At 38.2% G+C, this 13088-nt stretch overlaps 1 protein-coding gene across 2 annotated transcripts in view; it reads left to right on the forward strand.

The window, feature by feature from the left end:
* LOC136712303 (TBC1 domain family member 10A) overlaps positions 1–13088 on the forward strand; it is a 95034-nt gene continuing 81946 nt past the window's right edge. For both annotated transcript variants that reach the window (XR_010804815.1, XM_066688791.1), the window contains exon 1: positions 1–1264. Coding sequence is in view for 1 of the 2 variants with exons in the window: in XM_066688791.1 (XP_066544888.1) it covers positions 1074–1264 (191 nt within the window). In the remaining variant the exon portion in view is untranslated. The remainder of the gene's footprint in view (positions 1265–13088) is intronic.

The raw sequence follows: 13088 nt of genomic DNA on the forward strand, positions 1-13088 counted from the left end.
ACTAAGCCACTGGAGGCAAACGGCTTTATGGAAAATGTACAGTGCCTAAAGATCAGAAATTAGGAGGAAACAATCCAAAGGAGTTTGCGTATTTTTTTTTTCGGTGGTGGGGGGGGGGGAGCGAGACATGCCAGTTGTGAGAATAGAGAGAGCGGTGGACTGCCGAATACCGATGGATACCCTGTTCTAGTTTGGGTTTAGTTTACCTCAAAATAATCGGAATCAGCAAGACGTGTAAAGGCAAACGCAGAAATGCACATTGTATGCGAACTCTAAGGGCTTAGTGTTGTTTAGGCGTTGAAAGCGAACTTTATATCCCCTTCGGAGCGAAGGCGCCGGGCTTTAAAAAACAAACAAGGATCTGCGGTTGAACAACGGCCTGGCGAGTCAGTCGACTTTTTACACAAGTAATGGATTGGAATAAAAAGCAAAGTTATTGTGGGATTACAGCGGATCCTATGTATATTTAAGTACGTTATATATGTACTTGTTACCTGCGAACGGGATTAATACCATACATTAACACGGGGATAATCCAGTGCAATACAATAGCTCAATTCAAGAGATTACCACACTATACAACTAGCTAGGTGAACAACTTTTGTAGTCTGTAACCTAGTAGCATTGTTGTGAAGAGGGAGACACACACACCCTTAACTACCAATCACACTTAAAACATAATAATACAAACAAATCGGTAGATCGTATTGGTGGGTCATACGTTTGTTTTTGTTGCCATAAGAAATGGTTTCAGGGATTTCCATAACATGGGATATTACTTTTCAAACGAGGATTGTTTTATAAAACATTTTTAATGTAGTTCAAATTACATTTTTGAATTGTTTTTCAAAATTTGTTTAGTCCACACCTCAGGAATTTCGAGGGTTAAAACCAAAAATTCAAGCTGTACATCATGCAGGAGAAGAGGACCGAAAACATAAAGGGGAGCTGAGGATCTTTGTTTTTTTCTATACGTCGTTATTTCATCTCCGGACAGCGTGCTTGTTTGCGGTATTTGCACCCGTGTTTCGGGGTGTATTTATTACATTGTTTGGAGAGTGAACTGAAGGACCATGGCCAAGACTCAGGAGAACGGACTGCGAGTGAACGAGTCGCGCAGTCTGGGGGGAACCAATGAAAGTCTGGCCGAGAGAGAGAGCAGCTCTTTCGGCTCCGACTCTGAGATCAATGGCTTCGCCAATACTGAGAGACAGACGGATAGATACGGGTTTATTGGAGGGGCACAGCAGCAAACGGGAGAATCGTAAGTATCCCTCCTATTTTCTTACGAAATTATCCAGGACACACATTTTAAATAGGGCCTGTTTCCTACTGTAGTTTGACAGGTGAGAGTTTAATAAAATGTGTTAACGTCCACATTTATTAAGGAGAAGAAGAAAAAAGGTTGGCTAACGACATTCTTTGAAATTATATTTTATGTTTGTGATTAAATCATCTAGTAAATAATGAAATCTTTAATAGTATAAGTAGTGTTTTTTCTTTTTAACATTAACAAATGTGAGTATAGGTCATGTTGTAATCATTGTATTTAGACCTACACGGACCACTTGCGTCATACACAAATTCCTGTCTTCTGCAACATTTCTAGTAGTTAAGTTATTGTTTTATGTAATTAGTCATGTAATTTAACTTTAGAAACTAACCTTTAAGTTTATAACCTTTAATGGCTCTGTAAAGGGACACCCTTACATGCAATTAATCATCATAAACAAATGTTTTTACACTATTGCATTGACCCATTCATTAAGTCCAAAGATATAGTACATTAGGCCCAGTAGTGCCGGTCCAGTGATGGGTAACGCAACCTTCAAGTTCATATTTTTTTTAAGGATTCAGTTACAAGTGCAATTAACCAAAATTAAATTATATATATTTACTTTGGCAGTTTGTTTATTATAAAAAGGAGGACAAATATGTGTTCTTGTCAGTTATTTTACTAATTTGCAAAATGTATTTCTGACTGAGCTCAGTTTTGTAAACAGCTGGAATCAAACCTGTCTTCTTTTAAAGATTGTTACTAGTTAAGTGATCAGTCATCACCTGCAAATGTTGATAAGATGTGCACTTGCTTGGACCTAATTTAAGACCGTAATGTACTTTTTATGATTCTGTGCAAAAATATTTAAAGGTGTATCCTTGTAAACCTTATTGCAACCTCTCTGCTAGTCTTTTAGATGGCATGTCCAGTTATTAATTTGTGCATGAATTTGTTTTTCCACATTAGATTCAAATAGTATTGAATGCACAACAGGTATCTAATTCTATTCTATCCACACAGCGCTATCCAATTCTGCACTGCATATTGCTTGTTCATCATAATGCCAACAAGACTTCCAACAAGAAACATTTTACATTACTGACCTTTACACAACCCTGTAAAGATTTGTCAAGAGAATTTTCAATCGGGAGGAAAGCCCCTGTGTGTTTGTTTGTTTCCTTGGTGTCACTTTTTCTTTCGTTGGTTGATTTTATAAGTAATACTGAAAAACATAGTTCAAAAGTTCAAATAGGGTGATCTGTCTCTTGAGCTTTCTTACAAATTTAGGTTTATCAAATTTCCTTGGAATACCTATGATTCTGAAGTTACTGACCTGTCAACTGTTGTTTGAAGTTGTGTGTCGTCCCCCCCCCCCGTCCCCGTCCCCGATCTGATAGCTATGGCTCAGTTGCATTCTGAATGCACAGACACTGTTGAAGTGGTTGGGTTTCCCATGTGAAGATTAGGCCAAACTCAGGCTGTGGAAAGGTAATAGATTTTAGAATAGTTTGTAATTCAAACAGTAGTGTATTAATGCTGGCATTTCAATATGGATGTAATTTCACCGTGTAACATTAATCTGAAATGTGCTTGGTTATGGATCATGCAAATTAGCTTTTATGTTGAGGTTGCTCCTTTTAATATGGCAGGTCTCTCTTGATATCCTCCCATTAATGGCACTGTAATCATTTGACTTGGGCTCTTTGTTATGTTAAAATCCTTTTTGCAAGTTTCTTCCATTTAACCATGTCGGGACTTGAGTTGATTAAAGTCTTTAAAAAAAACTAAGTGTATTCAAATCAATAAATACCCAATAAATAAATGTCTAGATGCCATTAATCCTGTGTGCTTACCAGTTAGAATGCCTGCTAACTGATTTCAATATATTGTAGAGAGAGAGCGAGAGAGTGAGAGTGAGTGAGCGAGCGAGCAAGTATATCAAGATGGGCATAGAACTGTGTTATGACCAGCCTTTCATATAGATAACTTGTATGACAGATCACCAAGCACCAAAGGGAGGAGACACCACAGTAGCTCAGTCTTGTGTGTTGTGTAGGTTCTGATACAGATGCAATTGTAGCAGGTTATCTAGTCTATTTTTAAATGTTCCCAAATTTTCAGCTTCAAACACATCGTTGGGGAGTTGCCTTGTTGCCTTGTCCTTTCCACAGTTATAGAATTGATTCTGTTGAGAATCGCCTTGCTTGCAATCTATTTGTGAGATTTTTATTTTGTTTATTATGGAAATGCTTTTGAGATGTTCTAAAGTGATGCATATATCTGAAGACATTCTGCTTCAAAAGGAAGAATAATAGACTAATTACATTTCCACTGTACAACATTTGTCAATCAGATTCTATCTTTCGTTGAATTTTCATTTTTTGCTGTCCAGTACTTTAACCTGAGGATTAAAACAGGTAGAGAAAAACAGGAGATAAATGAATAAATAGAAAATCGAGTATCTTTTCACAAAGCTTTCAATGCAAGTCGACGTAAATGGCCTCCGCCCCCATTCACTGTGTCCTTTTTAGGCTTAATGGTGCACGGTTAAGGTAAATTCCACATGGTTACATCTGACTGCTGCATGGTTTGCTGTTTAACCTGCTCTCAAAATAAACACATTAAGCAAATTCCACCCACCTATGGGACTATGACAGCAGGTCTGTGTGAATCCAGAGGCTGTGCTCAGAACAAGGCCCTGGGCTGCACTTGATTACAGAGCTTGACGAACTAGTTTGCTCTCCATGTTGATTTTAGAGATCCAGCTTAGTGATCCTTTCCTGCGGATTCAGGATACTTCATGGAATGAATTAGTAGTATGAAAGAAGGAAGGAAGGAAGGAAGGCAGAGAGAAAAAAAAAAGTCTGCTTTAATAGTAAGAATGAGCTCAATATTCAGCCCACTGTTTCACTGCTGGTCCTGAAATAGTTATTTGGGTTAACTTTGAATATTGTTATCAAGGGTTTGTTTTAAGTTGTTGCAAGGAGAGGCTATGAAATGAATGCATTTGATCTTATAAAAATTAGCACAATATTATGAACGGAAACTATATAAAAAAAAAAAAAAGGCGACTTTTGTTTTTGGCCCAAACTGAAAAACCTGTATGATCATCCAGCAGACTAGTTAAACTGTTAAAAAATGACACTGGCTGCTGTGCCAGTAATGGCTTTTATAAAGCGAGTGCCCCTCAGGTACAAACCTGCATCTGTTAGCTCTAGAAAGTGACCTGAGAGCTGCATGGGTCTATCTTGGTTTATCTTAGCAGGGGATTGACTTGCAGGGGTGGTAAAGGAGATTGTCTTCCACCATAAATTGTGTGTGGGTCTACTTAGGATAAAGCTTCTTTTCACAGAAAGTAGGGAGCAGTTATTCAAATGTTGTTTTGGAAAATACTTTGCCACAATCATCTAGGATATGTGTGCAGGATATGTAGGCCCTACCATTTTTATTAGGACATAGTTATTCGTTAAAGAAATTGTGGAAAACTGAGGTTTCTGGGTTTACCCCTCAAGTAACGTGGTTGTGATTTTGGGGAATGTGGTGCTCCATTAATTGACATGGCATCTTTGATTATACATCTAGTCACATTACTCTTCCAAAAGGACATCCTTAAATATTGAAACTTTAGCTAAATTATTTTGGGTTTGGTGCAGGCTGAGAGATCTTGATCTCTCTCTTTTTTTTATCATTTTTATTATTCAGAAAAACCTGGAAGGCATTTTGTTGTAAGATCTGGCCAGGTTTTTAGTTTCTTTGCACTCTTGCTTTGAAACTCCTCTGGAATCTCCTTTCCTTTTCCCTGATCAGTTTGTGTACCAAACAGGAAAGTCAGCCAGAAGTCATCCACACCCCTGAGTTGCTTTTTCCAGGACCATGCACAGTTATGCAGGCCGTATGGCTTCTCTAGTGTATTTTTACTGCTGCTGTATGCAGTGACAATTCACCAGTCTTGCTGTACAAAAGGGATGGAGTGATCACCATTTTTGACTTTTGTAAAATGTGGTGTTCGAAGGCTGAAAATGATGTGTGTGAAGTTGCAGATTGGTATTGTTGAACAATTCTTGTGGCTAAGGAACAGACCGAATAGGAATATTTTTATTTTATCTGCAGTTTCCAGGGGCTTGTGCATCACTATTGGGCTTCCTCAGAACACTTCCTAGGAGACATCTCTCTTATCTTAAGGTCACATTTGCCTGAATTATTATTGTTGTTATTTTTATTTCCAAGGTGACCAGGGCGACTTACAAAATATAAGCGCAATACAAAGGCCAAGAATACAGTTACAAGGCATCAAACATTACAAATTCGAATTTACATAATACAAAGCAATTCAAAGCATAATACATTTTACAATGTTGAATAATGTAATAACAATCATACCGTTAATATGAAGGAACAGGAAGAATGCAGGGAAATGCAGACAATCTACCTATGTCTATCAAAGTCTTTCATTAATATGTAAAATATAGTTATGCATCTATTCATTCTTTCATGATAACAGTATCTTCCCTACTAAAAGCCTTATTTATGGAAAACAAGCAAAGCATTTGTCTGTTTTTTTAATCAGTGGTTGATATTCTCAAATTATTCACAGTTTACTATTAATGCTACACTGACAGACACTCCTATAACAAGCACTGTTAATTCTCTTCTGGCCTGATTTGTTAAATTCTAGACACACTGACATTGAAATAGCTCACTTAAATGAGAGGATTTCTGAAAGCTAGTACTTGGTATTGGTACAGAGTTAATGGAGTGTTCTAATGCCAGAGCTGGTATTGGTTTAATATGAATAACCAAAATCACAATACACAGGGGTCCCACAGGACCTGGAATGGAAAACCCTGTTTCACACAACCATCTTTCTTGGTTTACTGTCCCTTTCGTCCTTCTAGGTGAACTTAATGTTCCTGCTTTGTGTCCCACATAGAGATGACTGATCAATACAAACTCGCTACTTTTCTTCAATCTTGCATGTCAGTCTCCTCTGTTAGTGTCATTCAGTACCCCTTCTATACTTCATCATTGGGAAAGTCCAACTATGATTTTGCCGTCAGTAATTTAGAAATAACCGGAGTATCATTAATGCCTTTACGTTTTGCAGCTTTTACTGTTGTTTTGTTGTTTTCTACTCCCCTAAAGCCATGGAAAGTTCTCCTTGGCAGTACCTCTGGCTTTTCGACGCGAAGGAAGCTGCCTTGAGCTCCATCCCCTAAAAGGCTGAGGAAGTGCAGCAGATGTGCTGTGATTTTGGGGGTGAGGCCTGTTAGCTTCTCAAACACAGGCCCTCAGACAACCTCTCTCCAAACAGCCAGGACTGAGCTGGGTGGGGTTCGGCCGGGCTGGGCTGCACTGCACTGCACAGACATGGACGTCACGTCACCTCAGCTTTGACACCCACTTTTGGGAAGTGTGATTTAGCAGGTGTATTCACCATTCAAAGATGGGCTGAATTAAGATTGTATAACAATGCAGGTGTTGCGTGTTCTAGGTAGCCAATAGCTTTCTTATGCATATTGTAAGTTAATAAGATCATAACTTGTACACACACTTAAATACCATGCATTCAAAATGAAATGCCTCACAGGGTGGAAGATTAAGGTATATTAAATCTGTACAGTATCAAAATATTTTGCTCAGAACACACACACACATACCATATTCATCCTAATATGTGAGCATTCCCTAATAGAAGCGCACCCCCCTTTTTCCGAAAAAAATAATAAATCCTGAGATATCTAATTTTGTTAAAAATGTTCTTTGCATGACCCAAGGTTATTGTTGCTCATGTAATGTAAACATATTCGAGTAATGTATAAATGCAATGTAGACTATTTGCTAAAATAAGTTTTACTTAAACTTGTATTTAAAGTAAGAACATGAAATAAACAAGAGTACTTAATCACCGCTATGTCACCCACTGTATCAGAACTACATGAACTACATACACTCACCTAAAGGATTATTAGGAACACCTGTTCAATTTCTCATTAATGCAATTATCTAACCAACCAATCACATGGCAGTTGCTTCAATGCATTTAGGGGTGTGGTCCTGGTCAAGACAATCTCCTGAACTCCAAACTGAATGTCTGAATGGGAAAGAAAGGTGATTTAAGCAATTTTGAGCGTGGCATGGTTGTTGGTGCCAGACGGGCCGGTCTGAGTATTTCACAATCTGCTCAGTTACTGGGATTTTCACGCACAACCATTTCTAGGGTTTACAAAGAATGGTGTGAAAAGGGAAAAACATCCAGTATGCGGCAGTCCTGTGGGCGAAAATGCCTCGTTGATGCTAGAGGTCAGAGGAGAATGGGCCGACTGATTCAAGCTGATAGAAGAGCAACTTTGACTGAAATAACCACTCGTTACAACCGAGGTATGCAGCAAAGCATTTGTGAAGCCACAACACGTACAATCTTGAGGCAGATGGGCTACAACAGCAGAAGACCCCACCGGGTACCACTCATCTCCACTACAAATAGGAAAAAGAGGCTACAATTTGCACAAGCTCACCAAAATTGGACAGTTGAAGACTGGAAAAATGTTGCCTGGTCTGATGAGTCTCGATTTCTGTTGAGACATTCAGATAGTAGAGTCATAATTTGGCGTAAACAGAATGAGAACATGGATCCATCATGCCTTGTTACCACTGTGCAGGCTGGTGGTGGTGGTGTAATGATGTGGGGGATGTTTTCTTGGCACACTTTAGGCCCCTTAGTGCCAATTGGGCATCGTTTAAATGCCACGGCCTACCTGAGCATTGTTTCTGACCATGTCCATCCCTTTATGACCACCATGTACCCATCCTCTGATGGCTACTTCCAGCAGGATAATGCACCATGTCACAAAGGTCGAATCATTTCAAATGAGTTCACTGTACTAAACTGGCCCCCACAGTCACCAGATCTCAACCCAATAGAGCATCTTTGGGATGTGGTGGAACGGGAGCTTCGTGCCCTGGATGTGCATCCCACAAATCTCCATCAACTGCAAGATGCTATCCTATCAATATGGGCCAACATTTCTAAAGAATGCTTTCAGGACCTTGTTGAATCAATGCCACGTAGAATTAAGGCAGTTCTGAAGGCGAAAGGGGGTCAAACACAGTATTAGTATGGTGTTCCTAATAATCCTTTAGGTGAGTTTATATCAGCATGTTAAATGGCCCAAAACAAGGCACTCTGACCAAGACTAACGTATTTAACATAAAATAGCACCTTTTTGCCGATTTCTGGTTCCCAGACTGTTTTTTGTAAACTTGATATCCTCCTCCTCAAAAAATAAACTCAAATGTGGTTGCCATTGATAGATTTTCTGGTATAACAAGGTCAAGGATGAATGCGCATGTCATCTTTTCGTGATCGTTAAAACTCGGAATGGCTGAATATTGTCATAACATTAAAATAACGAAATATACATCAATGTTCCAAAATTATTTGAAGAATTTATTTTTGATTTTCATGAATTTGTACTTGCATGCAAAGGATCTTGTCTTCGTACAATGCGTGTCTATTAGGACGAATACGTTATATAAATCAGGGCTGGGCTCTACGCTTACTTTTTTCCTTAGGAGCACTGTGCACACTCAAAAAAAAAAAAAAGAAAGTAGCACATCTACTATTGTGCTGGCGAAGTGAGGTCCGGGATGCGGCAGTCGGGGCATATAGGGCACTTCAGGGGGGAAAAAAGGGCAGGGGAAAGAAAAGGGGCACCCCTAACTTAAGCCCCCTGTCCCAGTGTAAATACATGCACACATGGCAGCCCTGTTTTAAACTCAAAGAGAAACTCGAACATTATCCATTTGGTTAAAGAGATGTCTTAAAAATCACCTTTTTGAAAAAAGTTAAGGATGTTAGTTACACCATAAAATAATCTTTTCAGCCTTCTTATTGCAGCCTTTTCATTACTTGCTCCACTTTATTGGCTAATCAGCCGCTTGTTTCTTGCTTACTTGTCTGGTCTGTATGTACTGTACTGCTGTATTGCCTGTCTTTACTGTGTCTGGTTTGACTCTTGCTTGAGTGCAGCGCGTGGGTATAATAAGAGCGCGTTATGAATGAAATGTATAATATTGTAGTTGAGGAGCTAAAGAAACAGGCGTAGTTTACGAGACGCACACCAGTTCAAGAAACGGGAAAGGCTGAGTATATTGTGTGGTTTTAACGGAACCCATGTACCGTCGTTGACGGACAACTTTTCGGATGACGGACTAGGGCTGGGCGATAAATCAATATCAATAATTATCGAGGTAATTACTTCCCTCAATAACGATATAAAGACGTTTAGATGCATTTTCGATAATGTCGATATAGAATAATTAGGTACAGCAGTCCAATTCACCTCTGTGATGCAGCAGCAACGTGCCGAGAAGTGACAATTTGCACGTGGATAGGTATACGCCCACTAAAATACTCGCACCTCGGACCACTGGCTTCAGCGTCCCTGCCGTGTCGTGCCGGATGCGTCCCAGAGCTATCTGTAAAACCAGGCCGTTGTCGGAAGTTAATTTGTTGTGTTGTGTTGATCAGAGTGATTGTGAGTTTGGTTTGTTTTGTTTTAAAAACAAAAACCGACAACATCACTATGATCGATAGAGCCTGATGTGGAAAGGACTTAACTGTCTATTTTATTCTGCTTTACATGATTGGAGGCCGAATAATAAATGCACTGTTAAGAGATATTAAGAAGAGCTAAACGTGTATAGACAACATTATATTCAGACATGCATTATATTACTGTAAGAACATTTCCATGTGCAACAATAAAATATTTGCTATTTATTATTGTAATCATCATCAAGATATGTGCTAGTAGATATGTATTTTAAAAGGCACAACTTGACTTATTACTCTTACTACAGATTTGTAACTGCAAATGACACTTTGCCATATTATTTTTAATTTACTTGGCAGACGCCCTTAACCAGCAAGTTACAGTTGAAACAAAATACACATTTCACGATTAATCATACAGTAACAGAAGCTACAATGTGCACACTTTAGTTAAATTAAACATGCTATGTTTCAGTCATGGTGTTTATGGATGCATTTATAAACCAGTCCTTAATATTTTAGAAGGAAACCCAGATCTGCTGTATTTATTTATTCATTCATTTAACTTGTAAATGGACATACGTTAACTAAATTGTGTTCGTCTTCATGTTGATTGTCTCTGCGAGGCTGTTATACGGCAGACCTGCAAACCATTCACAGGACAACAGCCTGAAACACCGTCCAGTTGTTCATTAAATACTAATAAAATCTGCTGCTACCGATCTGATTATTATCCTTCAGTTTATTTTTAACTAGTCACGGCACTGCACTGGGGTCCTGTGAAATCTGTGCTCGGTAAGTTTTCAATACACTCGGATATTAACTGTAAGCAGTAATTGTTTCTGTACGTGGCTTTCACCCCATGCTGCTAATAAACTAATTTGTGTGTGGGGGAAGCAATAAAAAAGGCAAACAGAATTTTAGGGTATATTGTCAAAAGTGTAGAATTTAAAACAAGGGAAGTAATGTTAAGACAGTACAATGTGCTAGTTAGACCTCATCTGGAATACTGTGTACAGTCTTGATGTGTGGAACCCAGAAAAGATATCGCTGCTCTAGAGCCAGTTCAGAGGAGAGCAATCAGACTTATTCCAGGTTTTTTGTGAGTTCTGCTTCTTAAATAAGAAACAAAGCCTTTGGCTTGTTCAGGCATTATTGAGTCTGAAGCAGATGTGCACCATTTAAACATTTGATTAATATCTTGATAATTATTGTTATCGAATGGAAAAAAATATATAGTGATAATGTATTTGTCATATTGCCCAGCCCTAATTTAGATATTTATTTTGTTGAGGAAAAAGGACTGAAAAAGGATTTTACTCATGCATATTTTTATGTTGAAAAAAGATTTTATCATTATAATTGTTTTGAATCAGATTTGTGAAATGATCCACTGTTTGGCCAAGTGTTTGTCATGGTATGAACATTTATAATAGTTTTAAACCACAATTAACTGTCTGGTTTCTTCAACTTTCACTCACGAGCAATAATCTGCCTTTAAACTTGAAAGAAATAATGATTCGACATTTATCGTGGTAATTATCGATATCGACCGATATTACGTTTTATTTTTTATTTTTATCGTGATAACGTTTTTGGCTATATCGCCCAGCCCTATGACGGACTACAAATGACATGTAGGATCCAGAGGCAACAGCCTGTACCAGCTGAGCATCTTCCTCCTCTGTCATCACGGCTCAGATGTATTCTCTCTTCAGATGCTCATGCATCATTGCCGTGCACGTGCCATGTGAGTTCAGCTTTGCACATGTTGCAGCAAACTGTCTTCAATGTCAATTCAATGTAAAGTGCTCCTATACTTTCCAAGGGTGTAGCTGTAGAATCCGCCATCGTTCAAGATTTTTAATTTTTTTTGTAGCTGAGCCCCAGGTAGACCCAGCTAATCGACGATGAATTACATTTTAAGATTTTAGTAGATTTTAATCAATGTTATTGATTAGTTGTTGCAGACCTACTGTCGCTGAGTACTACTGTAACTGAGTTTTAATGATGAGATTACTAATGCTAGTAGGTGATTGGATATTGAGCCAAATGAACCGCTGCAACACTGAGTCATAAATGTAATTCATGGGACTTGTAGTTTTTATTGCCTTCTTGGTTAATTGGGACAATACACAACAACTACATTTCCCACATTTGATACTGCAATAATGATTTGTATAAAATGTCGTTATTATCATAATCATGTAAATGTATTAGTTCCTTATAGAGTTCAAAAATTGTATTGGCACTGTGCGCCCAAATTGAATTTCACATTTCCACAACATTATTTTTACTCGCAAATGTGAGTAAAATGCTCGCACTGTAGAGCACTGTAAATGTGTGTGTTGGTTTGAATATAGACTTCCATTAGTGGCTTAAGCTGTATAGCAGTGTTGACATTTGCAGTATGTAACAAGATCTAGTGCAGCTGATCCTTTTATGGAATACTCTGCTACATTCAAGGTGCAAATGCTTGTTAAATTGCAGCTATTCAGTGTTCTGGAAAAGAGCTACATTTTCCAATGAATTGATTAAACACTTTTGTCAGATCATTTAGGGAGATAGAAGGCAGAGTAAGAACTTGGTGGCCACCTTAGACTTTGATGTAGCACCTCTGAACTCTGAGCTCTATTGCTCAGGTTGCAAAACAGATCCATTTTTGGAATGGGGTCTGATGACTTAAAGAACTGCAAAATTAAATGACCAGAAACTTGCCTCCCAGAAACTGGTTTATCAAAGAAAAACAATATATTTAAAAGACCATATTTAAAAGATAAAATCCTTAAGATATTTTTATATACACAAAGTATCAGTCAAAATGTTTCCAAACATATGTGGTTTAGTCCTAAACAGGATTAATATTCCATTAAATAAGAGGGATCAAAGATTATTCCTGGAGCTCTGTTAGAACCTTGTGATGTTTGAGCTGAGATGGCAGGAGAGGAGAAAATGAGATTTGGTTTGCAGTAGAGAAGATAATTGATGTCAGGATCAAATGCATCAGCACAATAAAATGAAAAAATAAGATGTATTTAAGATGCATATAGTACTGTTGGAACAAGTGGATATATAGACTGTGTTCCAGATCAGTGTATAAAGCTATACTCCGTTTTCCAGAAAGCAAAGATGTAGATATTCAGTCCCAGGATTGGGACTAATTAGGCAATGATGCAGTGCCGCTGGAATGTGATTTAATTATTAGTAGTGTTCTATCCTTTTTTTGCCTGGTCTACATCTTCTAGCTCTTTATAT

The sequence above is a fragment of the Amia ocellicauda genome, chromosome 17 (genome assembly GCF_036373705.1).
Source record: "Amia ocellicauda isolate fAmiCal2 chromosome 17, fAmiCal2.hap1, whole genome shotgun sequence".
NCBI lineage: Eukaryota > Metazoa > Chordata > Actinopteri > Amiiformes > Amiidae > Amia > Amia ocellicauda.